Source organism: Nomascus leucogenys, chromosome 22a, assembly GCF_006542625.1.
Source record: "Nomascus leucogenys isolate Asia chromosome 22a, Asia_NLE_v1, whole genome shotgun sequence".
In the NCBI taxonomy this organism is placed as follows: domain Eukaryota; kingdom Metazoa; phylum Chordata; class Mammalia; order Primates; family Hylobatidae; genus Nomascus; species Nomascus leucogenys.
In genome coordinates this window covers 90,215,795-90,235,848 of record NC_044402.1, presented here as the reverse complement: position 1 = coordinate 90,235,848, position 20,054 = coordinate 90,215,795, and the positions used below count along the sequence as shown (strand labels likewise).

Here is a 20,054-nt window from a genome sequence, read left to right as displayed (position 1 = left end):
AGAGTCAGGGGAAGCAGTATTTTGGGTCATGCAAAATAGGATGATGTTGGCAGAAGAAAAGGCAGAATCCAGGTTTCACAATTTGTACTTAACACAAGGATCTTGGGAATTTAAAGATGATCTTTGAGAGTTATGGGAGATGGTGTGAGCGTGGAGACATCATATCCAGAATAACATCTTATTTTACAAACAAATATATTCATTAAAAATCATGTTTCAACTTTTTGTAAAGGTGTTTTGGTGCACTGTGGGACCTGGTTTTTGAAGGGGCATATGTACAATAGATAATATTCACCTAATGGCCCGGTGTGGTGGCTCATACCTGTAATCCCAGCACTTTGGGAGGCTAAGGTGGATGGATCACCTGAGGTCAGGAGTTCGAGACCAGCCTGGCCAACATGGTGAAACCCCATCTCTACTAAAAATACAAAAATTAGCCAGGTCTGGGGTGGACGGCTGTAATTCCAGTTACTTGGGAGGCTGAGGCAAGAGAATCGCTTGAACCTGGGAGGTGGAGGTTGCAGTGAGCCAAGATTGTGCCATTGTACTCCAGCCTGGGTGACAAGAGCAAGAGTCTAAAAAAAAAAAAATTCCCCTAAATTTTCTATTAAAAATCTAGTTCTTCCCATGTTCTCTGACAAAAGTTGACCCCCAAATCCAATAATTACCATATAACAAACAGACAGCAACATCTAATATGTTACCCCCTAAATTGAAGTTAATGGAAGAATTTCTGGTTTTCTTCTTCCTCTAAACTTCATTTTCTCATTTTCTCCCACTCTGTCTCTCCATCGTACTTTAAAAAATATTGACACTGTTTGTCAGATATGCTAGTATGTGTGATGTTTGATTTCTCCCTGCACAGAGAGGACCTAGTAAATAACCACCCAAAAATACTACCTATTTTCCAATTTTGAGCCTACAACTCATAATTATGATGATGGCTGGTTCTTGAGAATAAAATGAATAGTCTATATTAGTTTATTTACGTTTTCTACAATACATGGAACTTTTTTCAATATAAACACAAGTCAGTGAATCCTCATTTAAAAAATAACCATGTGACACATAATAACAAAGATAATTTAAAACCAGACTCATGCTGTTTTATGACAGAACCAATTTCAATGGTAACTAATCTTCTTAAACATATTTAATCATGTAGTTTCTGGAAGATAGGTTAAATGATGAAAAAATGGGCGACCATGAACACACTCTTTAATTTCATTTCCAAACTGGTGCTTCATTCTGTAGATAATGTCTTGGATGTCCTCTTTTGATAAGTACATGGGTAATTGTCTAGATAGACGCACTGCTTCTCCCTGTCCAAAGGGAAAGTCACACATTTTACCATGATATACCCTGAAGCAGAAAACATGTTATCCTGGCAAAAAGGAAGACAGAATCTTGATTATTTTCATCTTATGAATTCACTCAACAAATATTTATTAAGTATCAACTATGTTGTCAGCTCTCGGGATGTGGTGGTGAACCAAAAAACAAGACTTGCTCTTGTGCAATTTACATTCTAGTGCAGAGAAACAGAAAACAGACAAAAGACAGAACATTTTAGTCAATAAATAATGCACAATATTAAACTGGGCCACATGATAGAGTGATTGTAGAGTTGGAAAAAGATTACTTGAGGAGATAACTTTAAGCTTGAATTTAAATAAGGAATCAGTCCGGGTGCGGTGGCTCAGGCCTGTAATCTCAACACTTTGGGAGACAAGGCAGGATAATTGCTTGAGGCCAGGAGTTCTAGACCAGCCTGGGCAACACAGTGAGACCCAGTCTCCACACACAAAAAAAGTGGGCATGGTGGGGCCTGTTTGTAGTCCCAGCTACATGGAAGGATGAGGCAGGAAGCTCACTGAGCCTGAAGATCAAGACTGCAGTGAGCTGTGATCATGCCACTGCCCTCCAGCTTTTGAGCAAGACCTTGTCTCAAAATAAATAAATAAAAATTAATAAATAAGAAACCTTAATGGACAGATCATGGGCAAAGAAAAGCATCTCATGCAGACAGAAGAGAACTAAATGTTCAGTGTGGGTGCATCACAGTTGTTAAAAAAAGAGGAACAAGAAAAGGAAATTAGGCAGAGGCCAGATCACCCTCTAGGACAGGGTGAGGAATTGGTGTTTTGATTTACCCTTGGACAAATTCTACTGAGCATTGTTGAGTCACAAAACTGTCCTGGCTGGATCCAATACAAATGTTAACTCTTACGAGCCCTCAGTGACACCTGGAAATCTTCTCATTCCTCTCTAATTAACCTTCTCTTGTAGTACCTACAGCTCTTATTTTCAGATCTTTGTTACTGTACTAAAATTACCAACTCCTTCCCACAACCCCTCCACTCTCAGCAGGTAACTTCTACTCTTTCACCACATATATCAACGTGACTTCTCTCAAGTCCACCTAAAATTTCACAGGTTCTAATGATTAAGAAAATTTTTTTAAAAAGTTTACGTAAAAACATTAGTTTCATTTTTCCCCTTTTCTGTTTCCTGCTCTTGATTCAGACAGTTTCTTCTTTCTAAACCTTAAATTCATATCCTATCTTCCCTCTTGCCTTTTTGGGAACATTTCCCCTGCAATTTTTTTTTGAGACAGAATCTAGCTCTATCGCCCAGGCTGGAGTGCAGTGTGCGTCCTCAGCTCACTCCAACTTCCACCTCCTGGGTTCAAGCAATTCTCCTGCCTCACTCGGCCTCCTGAGTAGCTGGGATTACAGATGCGCACCACCACACCTGGCTAATTTTTGTATTTTTGGTAGAGACGGGGTTTCACCATGTTGGCCAGGCTAGTCTCAAACTCCTGATCTCAGGTGATTCACTCGCCTCAGCCTCCCAAAGTGCTGGGATTACAGGCATGAGCCACTGCGCCTGGCCTTCTCTGCAATTTTTTATTGTCAGTCTTCCACCAATTCAACACAAACATGCTTAACATACTCTTTCCTTCCTTTCACTATTCACTGTCATATGACTTGCTGCCTACTTTTCCACTACTATACTCTTTAACTACTGCCAAATGTCGTCTATTCCTACCACAGCAGACCCTTGAACAGCACTGGTTTTAACTGTGTGGGTCCACTTATACATGGATGTTTTTCCAACCCCAACTGTGATAGAAAATACAGTACCATGGGATGTGAAATCCATATATACGGAGGGCCAACTTTTCATATATGTGGGTTCTGGAGGGCTGACTGCAGGACTTAAGCATGCCTGGATTTTAGTATCCACAGGTGGTACTGGAACCAATCCACTGGGTATACAGAAGGACAATTGTACTTTGCCATTACGATTCTCTTCAAGGTTACCAATGTCATCTAGCAGCCATATCTGATAGTCTTCTAGCAATTATTACCCTATACAGAACGTGATACTACTTATGCTTAAATTTACTTCCTTCCTTGACTTTTACATCCACCCCTCTCTTGGTTCTCCTTTCACTTTCCTTTCTCTCTGATTCATCTTATTGACCTTAAATAGAAGCATCCCCGTGGTTTAAGTTCTCTTTTTTTTTTCCAGCCCATTTTTCTTAACACTTATACCACTATTACCTTAACATACTGAAAGGTAAAGTATTAGCAAAAAAATATTTAAAACCAGTCCCAATTACTTTTTTCCTGTTATTTCTGAAATCTTATTTCTCCCCACATGGTTCTTCCGACCCACAGCTCCCTCAACCTTTAAGTTCATACTAACTCTTTCACAAGAAAATATTCCCTTGAAGTCTCTAGAAACTATCAATGTTAAGCTACCCACACAATAGGCTGGGAATTTCCACATGACAAAGTTCCTAAAGGATTCACAGAACATTACTGAATACATTCTTCAGAAGGTGTAACAAGCAGACTTTCCTGTTAAGGAAGTCTGACCTTCAGAATACAGCAGGCACACTACCAATTGTAAACAAAAATGGCTCATTTTTAAAAAGGGAGAAAAAATTCATTAGAGTTCAGGTTTGTTTTTTAAATAATACCAATCTTGAGGGATATCTAGAACAAGATATATAGATAGAAACACTATTGTTTTCCTGCTACTATCTTATACTTATATTTTAAAGTTTATAACCTTCCTTAATCCTTTTTTTAACCCACTGTTATATTTCTCTTTTGTGGTGAATACTGTCACAAAAATGAAAATTTCCGCTTATTCAAAGATTCCTATCTTTCACTTTCCCTCCCTTCTACTGCTCTTGATGAGATCAAGACTTAGAATTATATCACAATACTTTTTAGACAAGTATGTAATATAAAGGTAGGATTATTTTAAACCCCTTCTAAGGGGATTATTTATGAAATGTTTTTAAAAAAGAACTTCACTGCAAAATATCTCATTTATAAGATCTTTCCTCAATATGTACCCAAGAAAATGTTATGGTAAGAATCCGTGATAGAGTTTACCACAGTCAGTCTATGATGGGAAACTTTTAATGGAGTGTTCTTTTTTTTTAATAGTGTTCTTCTTGCAAATACATAATAAAACTTACAGAAAATATTCTACTATTTGGAAATAATTTACTATTTTAAGAAATAAGTATCTTAAAGTCTGGCCAATCTATAATACCTCTATATATAGAATCAGCAGCAGTCCCCAAGCTTTTTGGCACCAGGGACTGGTTTTGTGGAAGGCAGTTTTTCCAGTTGGCGGGTGGGAATGGTTTCAGGAAACTGTTCCACAAGAAGTGCACAACCTAGATCCCTCGCATACACAGTTCACAATAGGGTTTGTGCTTCCATGAGAATCTAATGCTGCCACTGATCTGACAGAAGGCAGAGCTCAGGTGGTGATGCCCGCTAGCAGGCCGCTTACCTCCTGCTGTGTGGCCTGGTTCCTAACCGGCTTGGCCCGGGAGTTGGGACCCCTGTATACAATAACATATATATAAAATAATGCATACCTCTAAATAACTTATCACTTTGCGAGGTCTACATTCATAAACTTCCTTTGCATTTTTGTTTAATATAGCATTAAGAATTTCTTTTAAATCTGCTACTCCATAGAATGGGAGACAATTAGCCATTCCTTCTATTTCCAAGTAATTTTCAGTAATTGAAACTCCTGAAAGAAAAAAAAATAAAAACACATAGTTAAGTTCATATTCCAGAACATGTCCATTAAAAACAAAAATTGCTGTTAAAACATTTAGTGAACCCACATTCGAATTTAATACAGTCAGGACAAAGTTTTGTTCCTTAGTTGGAGAACAAATAGTAATTTCCCATAGGATCTCACATTAAGTCATAAGTGCTCATTGACACCACATGTGCTTTATATAATTTAACTTAATCTCAGTTATTGCTGTTCTGTTCCTTAAATTTGTTTAGATCATTTCTTACTTTGGAGAGAAAATGAAGTCCCATGATATTTATGAAAATAAAACTGGTTTAAGTGTTTTTTAACAACTGCTGCTCTTCAAATTCTACCCTACCATTTCAATATCTAAACGCCTGAATTATTTCCGTGATTTTAACTTACAAATTATAAAAAGTCACAAAGTAATTTATGGAGATATTATTAATTAGAAGAAAATACTGTTTGTTCAAAATATTTTAATAGGACAAATAAAACTGACATGTTAAAACTGTTACTTAAATTACTCTTAGTAATTAAAATAAAACTAAATGGCTGGGCATAGTGGCTCACACCTGCAATCCTAGCACTTTGGGAGGCCGAGGCAGGCAGATCACAACACCAGGAGTTTGAGACCAGCCTGTCCAACATGGTGAGACCCCGTCTCTACCAAAAATACAAAAAAAATTAGATGGGTGTGGTGGTACGTGCCTGTAGTCCCAGCTACTAGGGAAGCTGAGATGGGAGGATCACCTGATCCCAGGAGGCAGAGGTTGCAGTGAGCTGAGATCGTGCCACTGCACTCCAGCCTGGGTGACAGAGCGAGACTCCATCTCAAAAAATAAAATAAAATAAAACTAAAAACTAGCTACAGGATTGGATGTATAACTGGGTACATAATCCATAACAGCACATATTTCAAAGCATCAGATTTGGCTTTAGAATGCATATTTTTGGAACATAGCAAAGATTTGTCTTCTTTGTATCTGTGTAACAGTGTTCTTTCATGAAGTCTACATAATGCTACCTGGAATTAAAGGAAAAGAGACAGTCCAATCTTGGATAAGTAGTAGCTATCAATGGATTAATTTTAAAAAAGGGATGTGATATAACTTGAAGAGTTTCAGATCCTGAGACTTCAATAATCCAATCCCTTACCTGTTCCCAATTACAGACTAGATCCTTGACCTGGTTGGCAGATGCAATGCTGGTAAACTACAGAGACGGTATCCTAAACATTTTTCCCAGAGAACAACTGGAGAATAATATATAATATTATCAAGCATTAAGGGATGAGATACAGAGTTCAATGAAGTGAGATACTATGGTTTAGATGTGTGTCCCCTCCAAATCTCATGTTGAAATGTGACCTCTACTGTAAAGGTGGGCCTAGTGGGAGGGGCACTGGGTCATGGGGCAGATCCATCATGAATGGCTTGGTGCCATCCCCATGGTAATGAGTGAGGTCTCTGTGGTAGTTCACACAAGAGCTGGTTGTTTAAAAGAGCCTGGCATCTCTCTCTTGCTCCCTCTTTCACCATGTGACATGCTGGCTCCTTGTTGCCTTCTACCATGATTGTAAGCTTCCTGAGACCCTTACCAGAAGCAGATGCTAGCACTATGCTTCATGTACAGCTTGCAGAACCATGAGCCAAATAAACCTCATTTCTTTATACATTACCTAGTCTCAGGTATTCTTTTATAGCAACACAAACTAACATAGAAAATTAGTACTGAGGAGTGGGGCACTGCTATAAAGATAACTGAAGATGTAGAAGTGGTTTTGGAGCTGGGTAAGAGCAGAGGCTGGAAAAGTTTGAAAGCTCAGAAGACGACAGGAAGATGAGGGAAAGTTTAGAACTTCTTAGAAACTGGTTAAGTGGTTGTGACTAAAATGCTGATAGAAATATGGACAGTGAAAGGCTGACAAAGTCTCAGATGATATTGAGGAATTTATTGGAAACTGGAGTAAAGGTCATTCTTTTTATGTCCCCGCAAGGATTTTGGCTGCACTGTGTCCATGCCCTAGGGCAAGTTGTCTAACCTGTGGACTGTGGGCCACATGTGGCCCAGAACAACTTTGAATGCGGCCCAACACAAATTTGTAAATTTTTTTAAACATCATGAGGTTTTTTTGCAATTTTTTTTTTAAAGCTCATGAGCTATTATTAGTGTTAGTATATTTTATGTGTGGCCCAAGACAATTCTTCCAGTGTGTCCCAGGGAAGCCAAAAGATTGGACACTTCTGCCCTTAGGATCAGTGGAAGTTTGAAAGTAAGAGTGATGACCCAGGTCATCACTATTTAATTTCACTATCTAGCGAAAGAAGTTCCTAAGCAGCAAATCATTCAAGAAGTGGCATGGCTACCATTGGATACAGGAGCAAAGAAATGACTTAAACTTGGAACTTGTATGTAAAAGGAAAGCAGATGCTGGCACTATGCTTCATGTACAGCTTGCAGAACCATGAGCCAAATAAACCTCTTTTCTTTATAAAGAAGGCTTGTGGTCATTTCTTTTAGTCTCAGGTCTACCTGAGTCTTACACAGTATCAGGTATTCCTTTATAGAAACACAAACGGACTAACAGTGGAAACGAAATGAGTTTGAGCAACAGGGGAAATGTAAATGGAACTCAGAACTGTGTGTGGTAGGCAAAAAGTAGTAGCAGAATATTCTAGTTCACATCTCTTTCAACTATTTATATACATATGAAAATTGCCAAAAATGTCAGTCTAAGTGATTTTTCACTATTGGTAGTTTTAAATCTTTTACAGTATGATTAGAATGAAAAGTCTAATGCTAACTACATTTGCCCTGGAAAATTATACACATTTCACAGAATTATTAGTGGAAATGGGTAAAAGGTACTTGGCAACAAATAAGGAAATTGAGCAATATTTTAACTTCTGTGTTTGTAAAATTCAGATATGGAAAAGTTAGAGACATTGGAACTACGTAACAATAACCCTTGAAAAGTTTCCATAAAATACTGTGAAATGCTCACCAATTTTCAAGGAAAATACATCAAATGAGTAAGTGGTTTGACAAGTTTTCACTTCCTAAAATACGGAATTCTTATTGATGCAGGACAAAAAGCTATTCCCATTAGCATGCAAAGTTCTTTTTTTCTTTTTTAAATTTTGTATTATACTTTAGGTTTTAGGGTACATGTGCACAATGTGCAGGTTTGTTACATATGTATCCATGTGCCATGTTGTTTTGCTGCACCCATTAACTCGTCATTTAGCATTAGGTATATCTCCTAATGCTGTCCTTCCCCCCTCCCCCAACCCCACAACAGTCCCCGGAGTGTGATGTTCCCCTTCCTGTGTCCATGAGTTCTCATTGTTCAATTCCCACCTAGGAGTGAGAACATGCGGTGTTTGGTTTTTTGTCCTTGCGATAGTTTACTGAGAATGATGTTTTCCAGTTTCATCCACAGCCCTACAAAGGACATGAACTCATCATTTTTTATGGCTGCATAGTATTCCATGGTGTATATGTGCCACATTTTCTTAATCCAGTCTATCGTTGTTGGACATTTGGGTTGGTTCCAACTCTTTGCTATTATGAATAGTGCCGCAATAAACATACGTGTGCATGTGTCTTTATAGCAGCATGATTTATATTCCTTTGGGTATATACCCAGTAATGGGATGGCTGGGTCAAATGGTATTTCTAGTTCTAGATCCCTGAGGAATCGCCACACTGACTTCCACAATGGTTGAACTAGTTTACAGTCCCACCAACAGTGTAAAAGTGTTCCTATTTCTCCACATCCTCTCCAGCACCTGTTGTTTCCTGACTTTTTAATGATGGCCATTCTAACTGGTGTGAGATGGTATCTCACTGTGGTTTTGATTTGCATTTCTCTGATGGCCAGTGATGATGAGCATTTTTTCATGTGTTTTTTGGCTGCATAAATGTCTTCTTTTGAGAAGTGTCTGTTCATGTCCTTTGCCCACTTTTTGATGGGGTTGTTTGTTTTTTTCTTGTAAATTTGTTTGAGTTCATTGTAGATTCTGGATATTAGCCCTTTGTCAGATGAGTAGGTTGCAAAAATTTTCTCCCATTCTGTAGGTTGCCTGTTCACTCTGATGGTAGTTTCTTTTGCTGTGCAGAAGCTCTTTAGTTTAATGAGATCCCATTTGTCAATTCTGGCTTTTGTTGCCATTGCTTTTGGTGTTTTAGACATGAAGTCCTTGCCCACGCCCATGTCCTGAATGGTATTGCCTAGGTTTTCTTGTAGGATTTTAATGGTTTTAGGCCTAACATTTATGTCTTTAATCCATCTTGAATTAATTTTTGTATAAGGTGTAAGGAAGGGATCCAGTTTCAGCTTCCTGCATATGGCTAGCCAGTTTTCCCAGCACCATTTATTAAATAGGGAATCCTTTCCCCATTTCTTGTTTTTGTCAGGTAGGTCAAAGATCAAATAGTTGTAGATATGCGGCATCATTTCTGAGGGCTCTGTTCTGTTCCATTGATCTATGTCTCTGTTGTGGTACCAGTACCATGCTGTTTTGGTTACTGTAGCCTTGTAGTATAGTTTGAAGTCAGGTAGCATGATGCCTCCAGCTTTGTTCTTTTGGCTTAGGATTGACTTGGCGATGCAGGCTCTTTTTTGGTTCCATATGAACTTTAAAGTAGTTTTTTCCAATTCTGTGAAGAAAGTCATTGGTAGCTTGATGGGGATGGCATTGAATCTATAAATTACCTTGGGCAGTATGGCCATTTTCACGATATTGATTCTTCCAGCCCATGAGCATGGAATGTTCTTCCATTTGTTTGTATCCTCTTTTATTTCATTGAGCAGTAGCATGCAAAGTTCTTAGAGTCACACTGAGAATCTTCTCTCTCAAAGCCAGATGTATTCTTCTCTTTCAAATGCTTTTATCCTTATCCAAAGAAGTACCGTGACTACAGGCAAACTGTTGATTCAAAGTTAGTAAAATACAACAATACTCTCACAAGACAGAACTGTTAAGAAAATACAACCTAATTAAAAAAATAAAAAAACAAAGAAATGAAGAAAGAAAACATAAATATCTTTAACTTGCTCTGTTATTGACAAGGGAAATAATGCTTATGATAATCTAAGTAAAGTTAATTCCAATCAAATCAAGTCAGTTTACAGGTAACTTAATCATTTTTGCATCTTTGATGCTATGGAAAGTATTAAGCATTCAATAAGATTTTAAAAATACTACTTATAAGCTAAGAGCTGAAAGCATCTGTCAGATATAATCTTACTGGGTAGCTCAAAAAAAAAATGCTCTTGGAATTGAGTGGGGGGTAAGAAAGGACAGTTATCCTTAAAACAACAACAACCTGCAGTTTAACATCTTTGTTTCTTTTTTTTTTAGATGGAGTCTCACTCGGTCACGCAGGCTGGAGTCCAGTGGCGATCTTGGCTCACTGCAACCTCCGCCTCCTGAGTTCAAGCAATTCTCCTGCCTCAGCTTCCTGAGTAGCTGGGATCACAGGCACCTGCCATCATGCCCAGCTAATTTTTGTATTTTGTAGTAGAGACAGGGTTTCGCCATCTTGGCCAGGCTGGTCTTGAACTCCCGACCTCAGGTGATCCACCCGCCTCGACCTCCCAAAGTGCTAGGATTACAGGCATGAGCCACCGTGCCTGGCCTGTTTAGTATCTTTCATGAAAAAACCGGTACCTGCCACCAACGCCATATAATTAGAAAAACAGATTAAGTTGAGAATAAAACACATATATCCCCAGCCATCCCTTGCTTCAAGTAAATTCACTTCACATAAATTTTAAGATGCCAGGGACCCTGAGGAAGAAATATTTCTAGGAAGACTAAAACAGATGACTGCAAGCCTGCTAAAGAGGGCTGAAGGATGGTAAGAAAAGAGAGTATGTGAGCATCTCCCATTGCCAAGTACCATGCTCACTTATTTAATTGTTACCTTGGTTAATGCTCACCAATACTTCCTGGAGTAAATATCTAAATTTTGACAGGAAGTCAATATAATAAATGAGTTAAGAGCTAGGCTTTAAAGGCAGATTGCCTAGGTTCAAATTCTGGTTTTACCAATAACTGTGTCCCCTTGAGCAAACTTAACTTCTGTGCCTCAATTTTTCCATCTGTAAAATGGGGACAGTAATAGAACCTACTTTACAAGGATATTAGGGAGATTAAATTAATACATTTAATACTTAGAATAGTGCCTTGTACTTAATAATTATTCAATAATTATTAGTTGTTATCAATGAAGACACAGTGAGGCCAGGTGACTTTCCCCAAAACACATTGTTTTTAAATGGCAGTGCTGGGATTTGGACTAATAGAATTGAGGTAGGAGATAAGAAGCTTAGGTTAGGTATCCTTAAAAATCACAAAAATCAAGTAAAATTAGTTTATGTTTGGGACACCAAAGTATTTTCTGTATATACCCAGCTCCATGCTTTTGTACATTGTTTTTACTTATTTTCATATCTCAGTAAAGCATTCCTTTAAAAATCTTCAAACACTATTTTGGTTGAGCTCTGTTTTTCTATACTTTGGGCATGACAAGTTTAGAGGCAGGAAGGGAGACAGTGGAGTCCTTCCTCATGGTTCCACTGTACCTCTTTGATACCAGATGAAGAGAAAGTAACAGAAGGTAGGGCAGAAGACAGTTGAGTATGGAAACTATAAAAGAACAGAGAAGAGGCCAGCCAAGAAAACTGAAGTCTCTAGCCAGATGGATTTTCTTTTTTCTTTTTAAATCCACCCAATGAATTTCCATACTGAGCAAAGAGGGTTATCAGTCTTTTAGCAAAGCCATGGAACCAAATCATCCATTCTCCGTATAGTACAACTGCTAATGTTACACGTCAAATTGGCAAAACAAGCAAATGCTTTTTAAAAAGCAAAGATGTCCATTTTTGTTAGGCAATTCCAATATCCTACATGTTTCTGTTTTATCATCTAAAGGAGTATTTTAATAATTTAAACAAAGCAGGCAGTTTGAATATTGTGTGAAAGGATGACAAAAATTACAATAAAACTATTTGATTAGTTATGAAAATGCAAATGCAAAGCATCGGACTGAAAGAGATGCCAAACTGGCTTGTTTCAGGCAGAGGTGATGTTTTGAAATAAATGTTTTAACATAGCTGACACTGTACTTATAGTGAGACAAAAATATACCACCATATCTGTAAATCATGAAACCCAAATGTAACTCTTAGAACAAGACTAATTTTTCCAGATCAGAAAATATTAAACCACACTATCATACCTGGTATCAATTTTATCTTGAAACCATTCGCTGTAAGACGAGGATCAGACAGGTAAGTTGATCCACTGTATCTTTGGTCATCTGCTGTCATTTTATATAAAACGTCTAAATAATGAGATCCATTAAAAAGACTGAAAAAGAAATTATGGCCCTTTAACTTATTAAAAACACAAAATAAGAGGGTTTATGGGAAAAAGTTAATCCTAAGGCCCTTTGACAAGTGTTATCATCATTAACCAAAATACAAAGGTATAAGTAGCCCTATGAAAAACCACTGTTTTACATTTCTGTTAATATTTTATAAAATACCTACTGCACACAGGATACAGAAAGAAGACAATCTGTCTTCTAGAATGTTACAAATTGAATGTGAAATTTTAAAAATGGCTCTAATACAAATGAAAACTTTATAAATAATTCCATCTTATTCCTTTAAAACAGACACAATAATACACTGTCAAGTTAGGTGGTCCACCCTGCCAAATTTTCAATTGCTATTCAAAGTTTCTTCTGTAACAAAAAGATAAACATGTAATCTCTTTCTTCTAGGAACTAATAAATTAATCAATTTAGAGCTTCCTTCAGTCTACTGCAGGTCTGGCATGTTTGCCAAAGGTGGTATATGAAATGATTCTGAGTGGTGCAAAACTTGAGGAAGCCAAAGATTATCGAGGGTACAAATCAACCACACATATTGGTTTTAGGCTTGGTCAAGATGCGTTATAGTCATTGCAAAAAGGTGTCTGCAGGGGTTAATGTGAATAGTTACCATTTTGCCACTCCTTCAGTGAATATTTGAGTGCCTACCCTGTGGCAGATATTGTCCTAGGTATGTATGCAAGTCACTGTTCTGTGTTCCAGTACACTGATGTCTTTGCTTATCAGCTCTGAATGGTTGAAGACCCCAATGGCTGTGAGAGCTGATATTATAGAGAAGAGAGCTTTGGCTATATATTCCATTTACTCTGTTTCATCTAACCAATATCCTAAAAATCGATCTGAGAGACAGTAGGGATGGTGGTGGTGGTGATGATTATGATACTGCATAGCAATTAATGGTGCAGGCTCCACAGTTAAACTGTCTAGATTGTAATCTTGGACATACGGCTTATTTACTGTCTGTGTGAGCCTAGGTAAGTTATTTAACCATTACATTTCAGTTTCCTCAGCTATAAAATATGGATATTATCTACCTCATAAAGTTGATGTGAAGATCATGAAAAAACTTTGCCAAATTCCTATGATATAGTAAATGTTCAATAAATATTAACCATCATTAAGGTTATTATTACTGAGGCCTTACTTTATAGACACCTAAATTATTCCATTTAGAGGTAAGTTACACAAACAGCATTAGAACTCTGGCAAGAAAACTGAGCCCAACCTACAATTACCCTGCCCACATTGTCGCATTGTGGGATAAATTAGTCCCTGACTCAGTTTTGATAAACTTACATCATTAACTGTGATGGGGATGCCACATTCCAAAAGAAGGAGGAAAAACTATTTTGAATTAATCTTTATTCCTGTTTATGCTCAATTAAGAAAGATTTTTTTCAGGACAATATGGTCCCACAATAATAGTTTTTAATGTATTTGTTTTTTGAAGAACAGAACATCACACAGAAAAATATTTTTAAAAACCTATAATTTGAAAAAGCACAAAAAGATTTTTGAAATTTAAATGAAGTTTACAAATGCCATTCAGAAAAGCAGTCAAGTCTAAAAATTCAGATGTACCCTAGCTCTTTTTCAGGGAAGAAAGAGAAAAGCACCATCAGGTGTTTAAACTGTTTGAATGTAGCCTAAGACACTATTTTCTAATTGTTCCTGACAGTTTCCTAAGCCAATCTCAAGAGAATACTATGAAAGATACTGGATTTTGGTTAATGTGGTTGCTGTTTCCTTATTTAAAAAGACAGACTTAACAGATGTTTTTCTGTGTTCTGTCCCTGTTTTTTTCTCCTCCAATGATGGCAGTGTCTTTAACAAGAGTTTTAACACATTTTATAAATGATTTCTGCTTTATTCTTGGAAGTTCTGAAACAAGAGTTATCTAACGATGTGTCCTAGGGAACAAATTATCTTTTTAAACTTCAGGTTTTTATTATTTTTGTCATGATTCTCTTCTACCTGTGTCTGACTGAAAAAGAAATATTAAGTTAAAAAAGGGAAATGTTAATAGGTTAGTCATTATTTATTTTTTAATCTTTATTTTTTTTGTCTCCCCAGGCTTTGTCATTCAAGGTTATTCATTTTTACAGAAAGCAATTTGCTCATATAGAATAGGAAAAGGAAATACCCTCTATTACAACCAATAATAAAATTATTTCAGGCAAAAATCATCAATGATTGGCACCATTGCATGGAAAAGTTGATGGGAAACTTTCCAGTGAGAGACAGGCTGTCATTAGCTGAACCTAGTGACAGTGCCTTTTGATGTGATGAAATATGAAGCACATAGCCAATCTATTAAGTAGATTCATCAGAAAATAGAATCTAAATCTATTCAGCCCTCCTGAGCTAACCCCCAATTAAACATGGGGGAGAGAAGTTGAACACCATAAGAAAGCAAATACAGACAACAGAACATTCCACTGAACAAATGACTCAGAATCTACAATAATAGAGTGATTTTTAAGATATATAAACAAGATAACCAAATGTAGTATGTGGATCTCGTTTAGATACAAATTAAATATAAATTTTTTTAAAAACTGGAAAAAAGGTATTTTGGGATAATAAGGAACAATTCCAAGGAATTATTATTATTTAAGGTATGAAAAAGGTATTGTCGTTAGGTGAGAAAACAGCCATTTTTTGAGAGAGAGATATTGAAAGATATAGGAGGGGGAATTGTTCTAAACTACATTGGCGAAGGAAAGAAAATGTACGTGTACATACTGTATAGAAAGGTAAAGCAAATGTGGCAAAGTCTTGGATAATTACTGATTAAGGTATGCATCGTATACTTCTATTTTATTATGTGTTTGAAAATGTTAAAACAATGAGTACATAATGGAATAAAGACATGGCAATCTAACTTCAAAATTACTCTAGAAGTCACTAATGTACAAGAGAAATGAGCTTCATACTTACTAAATGTAAAGGGAACCATCTAGAGTATTCTGATAGTATTTATAAACAATTCCATTAAAGATTAGAAATAAAATATATATATATACATATATACACACACACACACACACACACACACACACACACACACATATATATATATATATATATTTTTTTTTTTTTTCTGAGACAGACTCTTGCTTTGTCACCCAGGCTGGAGTGCAATGGCTGTGTCTCAGCTCAATGCAACCTCCACCTCCCAGGTTCAAGCGATTCTCCTGCCTCAGCCTCCCGAGTAGCTGGGACTACAGGTGTGTGCCACCACACCCAGCTAACTTTTGTATTTTTAGTAGAGACAGGGTTTCACTATGTTGGCCAGGCTGGTCTCAAACTCCTGACCTCGTGATCCACCCACCTTGGCCTCCCAAAGTGCTGGGATTACAGGCGTGAGCTACCATGCCTGGCCTAGAAATCAAATTTTTAAAAGATTAAAATAAATAAATACCAATAATCCTTACTAGGAAACATTCCCAACCTTCTACCTTCAATTTTAATCTAGTATGAACTATTATAATAAATATTTTCACATTTAAAAAGTATTGTATCATCATACCTCTCTGTTAACATAATTGGCTTTTCCAGTGGCTCTGCAGGAAGTTTATGATTCTCAAGAAGTCTTTTAAATAGCAGGGCTTCTTCTACTCTATATGGATTTAATAACATTACCTCTGTTTTGGATGTCATTAGCCATGCATCAGGAAACCTGAGACTGTGGATCAAGCAAGGTTCATCCTTCTCTTCTAAGTCAACTTTGTTTTGTTTCTTAAAATTTATTTTTAAGTTTTTCATAGAAAAGGGGATCTGTACCATTTTAATATTTTGATTCCTTTTTTCAGTTTGGGACTGAAGGAGTTCATCAAGTTTTGGTTGATTAGATAATGAGGTTTTCAACTTGTGCTTCTGGGCCAAATTCCATGCGCTGGTGGGTTTTATCTTTTTTTTGCCATCTTTTAATATTTGTGACTCCTGTTCAATGGCTCTCTTCATTTGACTATTGTATCGTTCCAAGTCTTTAGTAGCCTTCTCTTCATATCTATGAATAGAAATAAAATAGAACTAATGAGATCATAATCAGAAATACATTAACCATCTGAAGTAAATTTTATAAAAATAAAGAACTGGTGTTCCAGGTATAGTAATGACAAAGGAACATGTATTAGACTAACTCTCCTGCATATAACTATGACAAACACTGAACAAAATATAAAAATAAATTATTGGCCGGGCATGGTGGTGGTTCACACCTGTAATCCCAGCATTTTGGGAGGCTGAGGTGGGCAGATTACCTGAGGTCAGGAGTTCAAGACTAGCCTGGCCAAAATGGCAAAACGCTGTCTCTACTAAAAACACAAAAGTTAGCCAGGCATGTTGGTGTGCACCTGTAGTCCCAGCTACTCAGAAGGCTGAAGCATGAGAATTGCTTGAACCCAGGAGGCAGAAGTTGCAATGAGCTGAGATTACGCCACTGCACTCCAGCCTGGGCGACAGAGCAAGACTCTGTCTCAAAAAAAAAAAAAACAAAAAAACAAACAAAAACCCAAAAAGAAAAAACAACAACAAACACACAAACAAACAAACAAAAAACCCCTCAATTATTTAAAGTAGGCACTGAAGAACAGCCAAAAGCAGGAAGAAACTAGAATGGATTCACTCCTTGGGGGGTGAAAAAAAGAGCCAGAGACCCACATTTATAGGACTTTTAACCAGAGGGCCGTCCTCAGCATTAACGGGGAGCAGGGTGGTCAGAACTCAGTCAGAAAGTTGCACTCTTATTAGCCTGAGTCACCAGGACACAGAGCTGTCTGCTTCCAGAACAACTGAAAATTGAGAAAGAAAATGCCAGAAAATTCCATGTGTGGGAACCCAAAGAAAAACAACCATTAGAAGGCTAAATGAGCTGAACAGAGACTTCAGCTGCTGCCCATTGCAGGGAAACAAAGTTTGGCATCTGAATTCCACAGTTTCATGGCCTGGTAAACACTTTGGGCTTTCAATTAAAACTGGAAGAGGGCCACATCTTAGGATAAAAAACCTACGTCCTAAACTAAGGAAGTTGCCCTGAGACCAAGAACAAAATTGAAACAGCTTCTCCCTAACAAAGTATAAAACAAAACCTCTACAAGCTGAAGGTGATCTGTGTAATTTAAATACCTGGTAGAACAAAAATCAGCACTTTTCAGAAGAAGATAACAGAATCCAGAGTTTTAAACATATCATCCACAATGCCCGCTATACAATCAAAAGTTATCACTCTAACAAAACAGGAAAATGAGAGTCATGGTCAAAAGAAAAAGTGGTCAGTAGAAGCCAGCCTCAAGATGACCCAAATGTCAAGATTACCAAAAAACCACTTAAAAACAGGTTTAATAAATGTTTAAGGTCTTAAAAGATTATCATAATGAGAAAATAGAAGGGGGAATCTCAGCAGATTAGTGGAAATTATAAAGAAAATACAATGGAAATTCTAGACCTAAAAAATACAATATTAGAAATTAAATATTCACCGGGTAGGTTTAACAGCAGATAAAAGATGGCAAAAGAAAGGGTCAGTAAAGTTCAAGACAGATCAATAAAATGATAAAATGTGGTGTTTTCACAGAAAAGTGAAGACAACTGGAAAAGCATTGCAGTGACCTAAGGCTAAACAAACAATCTAATATATATGTCATTGGAGTCCCAGATAAACAATGGAAAACTGGGAAAGAAAATAAAATGTGAAGAAATTAGGGTTGATAATCAGCAAATTTGGAGAAATACAACTTACAGATGCAAGAAAGTTAGCAAACCTCCAAAGAGAATAAATGCAAAGAAATTCACAGGTAGGTATATTAGATTTAACTGCTGAAAACCAAAGATTAAGATAAAATCCTGAAAATAAAGAGGAAAAAAACAGTACAAATAGGAAACAGCAAAAATAATGGATATCGTAAAGAGCAATGCAGAGCCAGATGACAGTGAAATCTTTTTTTTTTTTTTGAGACAGAGTCTGTCTCCCAGGCTGGAGTGCAGTGGCACGATTTCAGCTCACTGCAACCTCTGCCTCGCAGGTTCTAAGCGATTCTCCTGCCTCAGCCTCCGGAGTAGCTGGGATTAGAGGGGTGCACCACCACCCCCGGTTAATTTTGTATTTTTAGTAGAGACGGGGTTTCACCATGTTGGCCAGGCTGGTCTCAAACTTCTGACTTCAGGTGATCCACCTGCCTTGGCCTCCCAAAGTGCTGGGATTACAGGCATGAGCCACTGCGCCTGGCCAACAGTGAAATCTTTTAAGTGGCAAAAGAACCCAGAATTTGGCTATATCATTAAAAAAAAAAGTCCTTCAAAAATGAAGATGAAATAGATGTTTTCAGATTAAGATGAGAATTAGTTGTCAGTATATGTGCACAATTAAGGAGAGTGACACCAAATATAAGTGAAATTATACTTACAGGGTTTTTACATTTTATTGACTTCAAGTAGATTATAAGGATGCATAATGTAATCACCAAAGCAAAAACTAATGGAAACTCAATAAAGAAATTAAAATTAGATACTGAAATATATTCTTTTAACCCTAAAGGGCTCCTCTCCCCCCAAAAAGGAGGAACAAAAGAACAAAATAGAGATAGGACAAACAGAAAATAGGAAAATGGCAGACCTAAACCCAACCATATCAATTATTATATTACATAGACTAAATATTGCAATTCAAAGGCAAAGATTATCGAACTGAATTTAAAAAGTAACAACCAACTTTGTCTACACTTTAAATATAAAGACGAAGATAGTCTACAAGACTGAAAAAAAGATATACCATGCAAATAGTAAGCATAAGAAGCCAGAGTTGCAACAGTATATACTCCTCCCTCAGTAACTGACAGAACTAGAGATCCTCCTCAAAAAAAAAAAAAAAACTCAAAGCTATAGAAGATTTTAGCAATATTATCAACTACTTAAGAATTAACTGACATTTTGGAACACTACCATCTAGCAACTGCAGAATCCTGATTCTTTTTAAGTGAACATGGAACATTTGTCAAGACAGAACATATATACTGGGCTTTAATTCTCATTACTTTTCAAAAGATTGAAATCTAACTTAGCATTTTCTCTATCCATGAAACACTTAAATTAGTAATATCTGGAATAGCCCCAAATATTTGGAAAGTAAACAACACAATTTTACTCATAATAGCCCCAAACTGGAAACAACTCAAATGTCCATCAACTGGAGACTGATTAAACAAATTTTGGTATATTTATACAACTGAATATTATTTTTTGATTAAAAGAAAATTACTACACATAGATTCAACAACACAGATGAGTCACAATAATATTTTTGTTGAGGGTAAGAAGCCAGATATGAAAGAGTATATATCACATGATTTTATACATATGTGAAGTTCAAGTACTGGCAAAACCAAACTAGTGTAACAAAACTCAAAAGAGCGGCTGCCTGTGGAGACTGGCTGAGAGGTGGCATGAGGAACCATTCTGGGATGATGGAGATGTTCTCTATTTTGTTTGGGGTGATGTTTATGTGTGTGTACACGTGTATGAAAATGCATCAAATTACACCATTAACATCTCTGCAATTC

At 36.9% G+C, this 20,054-nt stretch overlaps 1 protein-coding gene across 8 annotated transcripts in view; it reads right to left on the bottom strand.

The window, feature by feature from the left end:
* Nucleotides 1-963: 963 nt before the first annotated feature.
* The window catches only part of PMS1 (PMS1 homolog 1, mismatch repair system component), a 96,013-nt gene continuing 76,922 nt past the window's right edge, over nt 964-20,054 (bottom strand). For 5 of the 8 annotated variants that reach the window (XM_003253844.3, XM_012500352.2, XM_030804270.1 and 2 more), the window contains 4 exons: nt 16,028-16,507; nt 12,337-12,467; nt 4,913-5,073; nt 964-1,322 (listed from right to left, as the gene is read on the bottom strand). In XM_003253844.3, the coding sequence (XP_003253892.2) occupies nt 1,158-1,322; nt 4,913-5,073; nt 12,337-12,467; nt 16,028-16,507 (937 nt within the window). In that variant the 3' untranslated portion in view covers nt 964-1,157. Of the gene's footprint in view, nt 1,323-1,366; nt 1,529-4,912; nt 5,074-12,336; nt 12,468-16,027; nt 16,508-20,054 lie in introns of those variants that run through there. The other 3 variants (XR_004028061.1, XM_030804271.1, XR_004028060.1) reach the window with 3 other exon arrangements.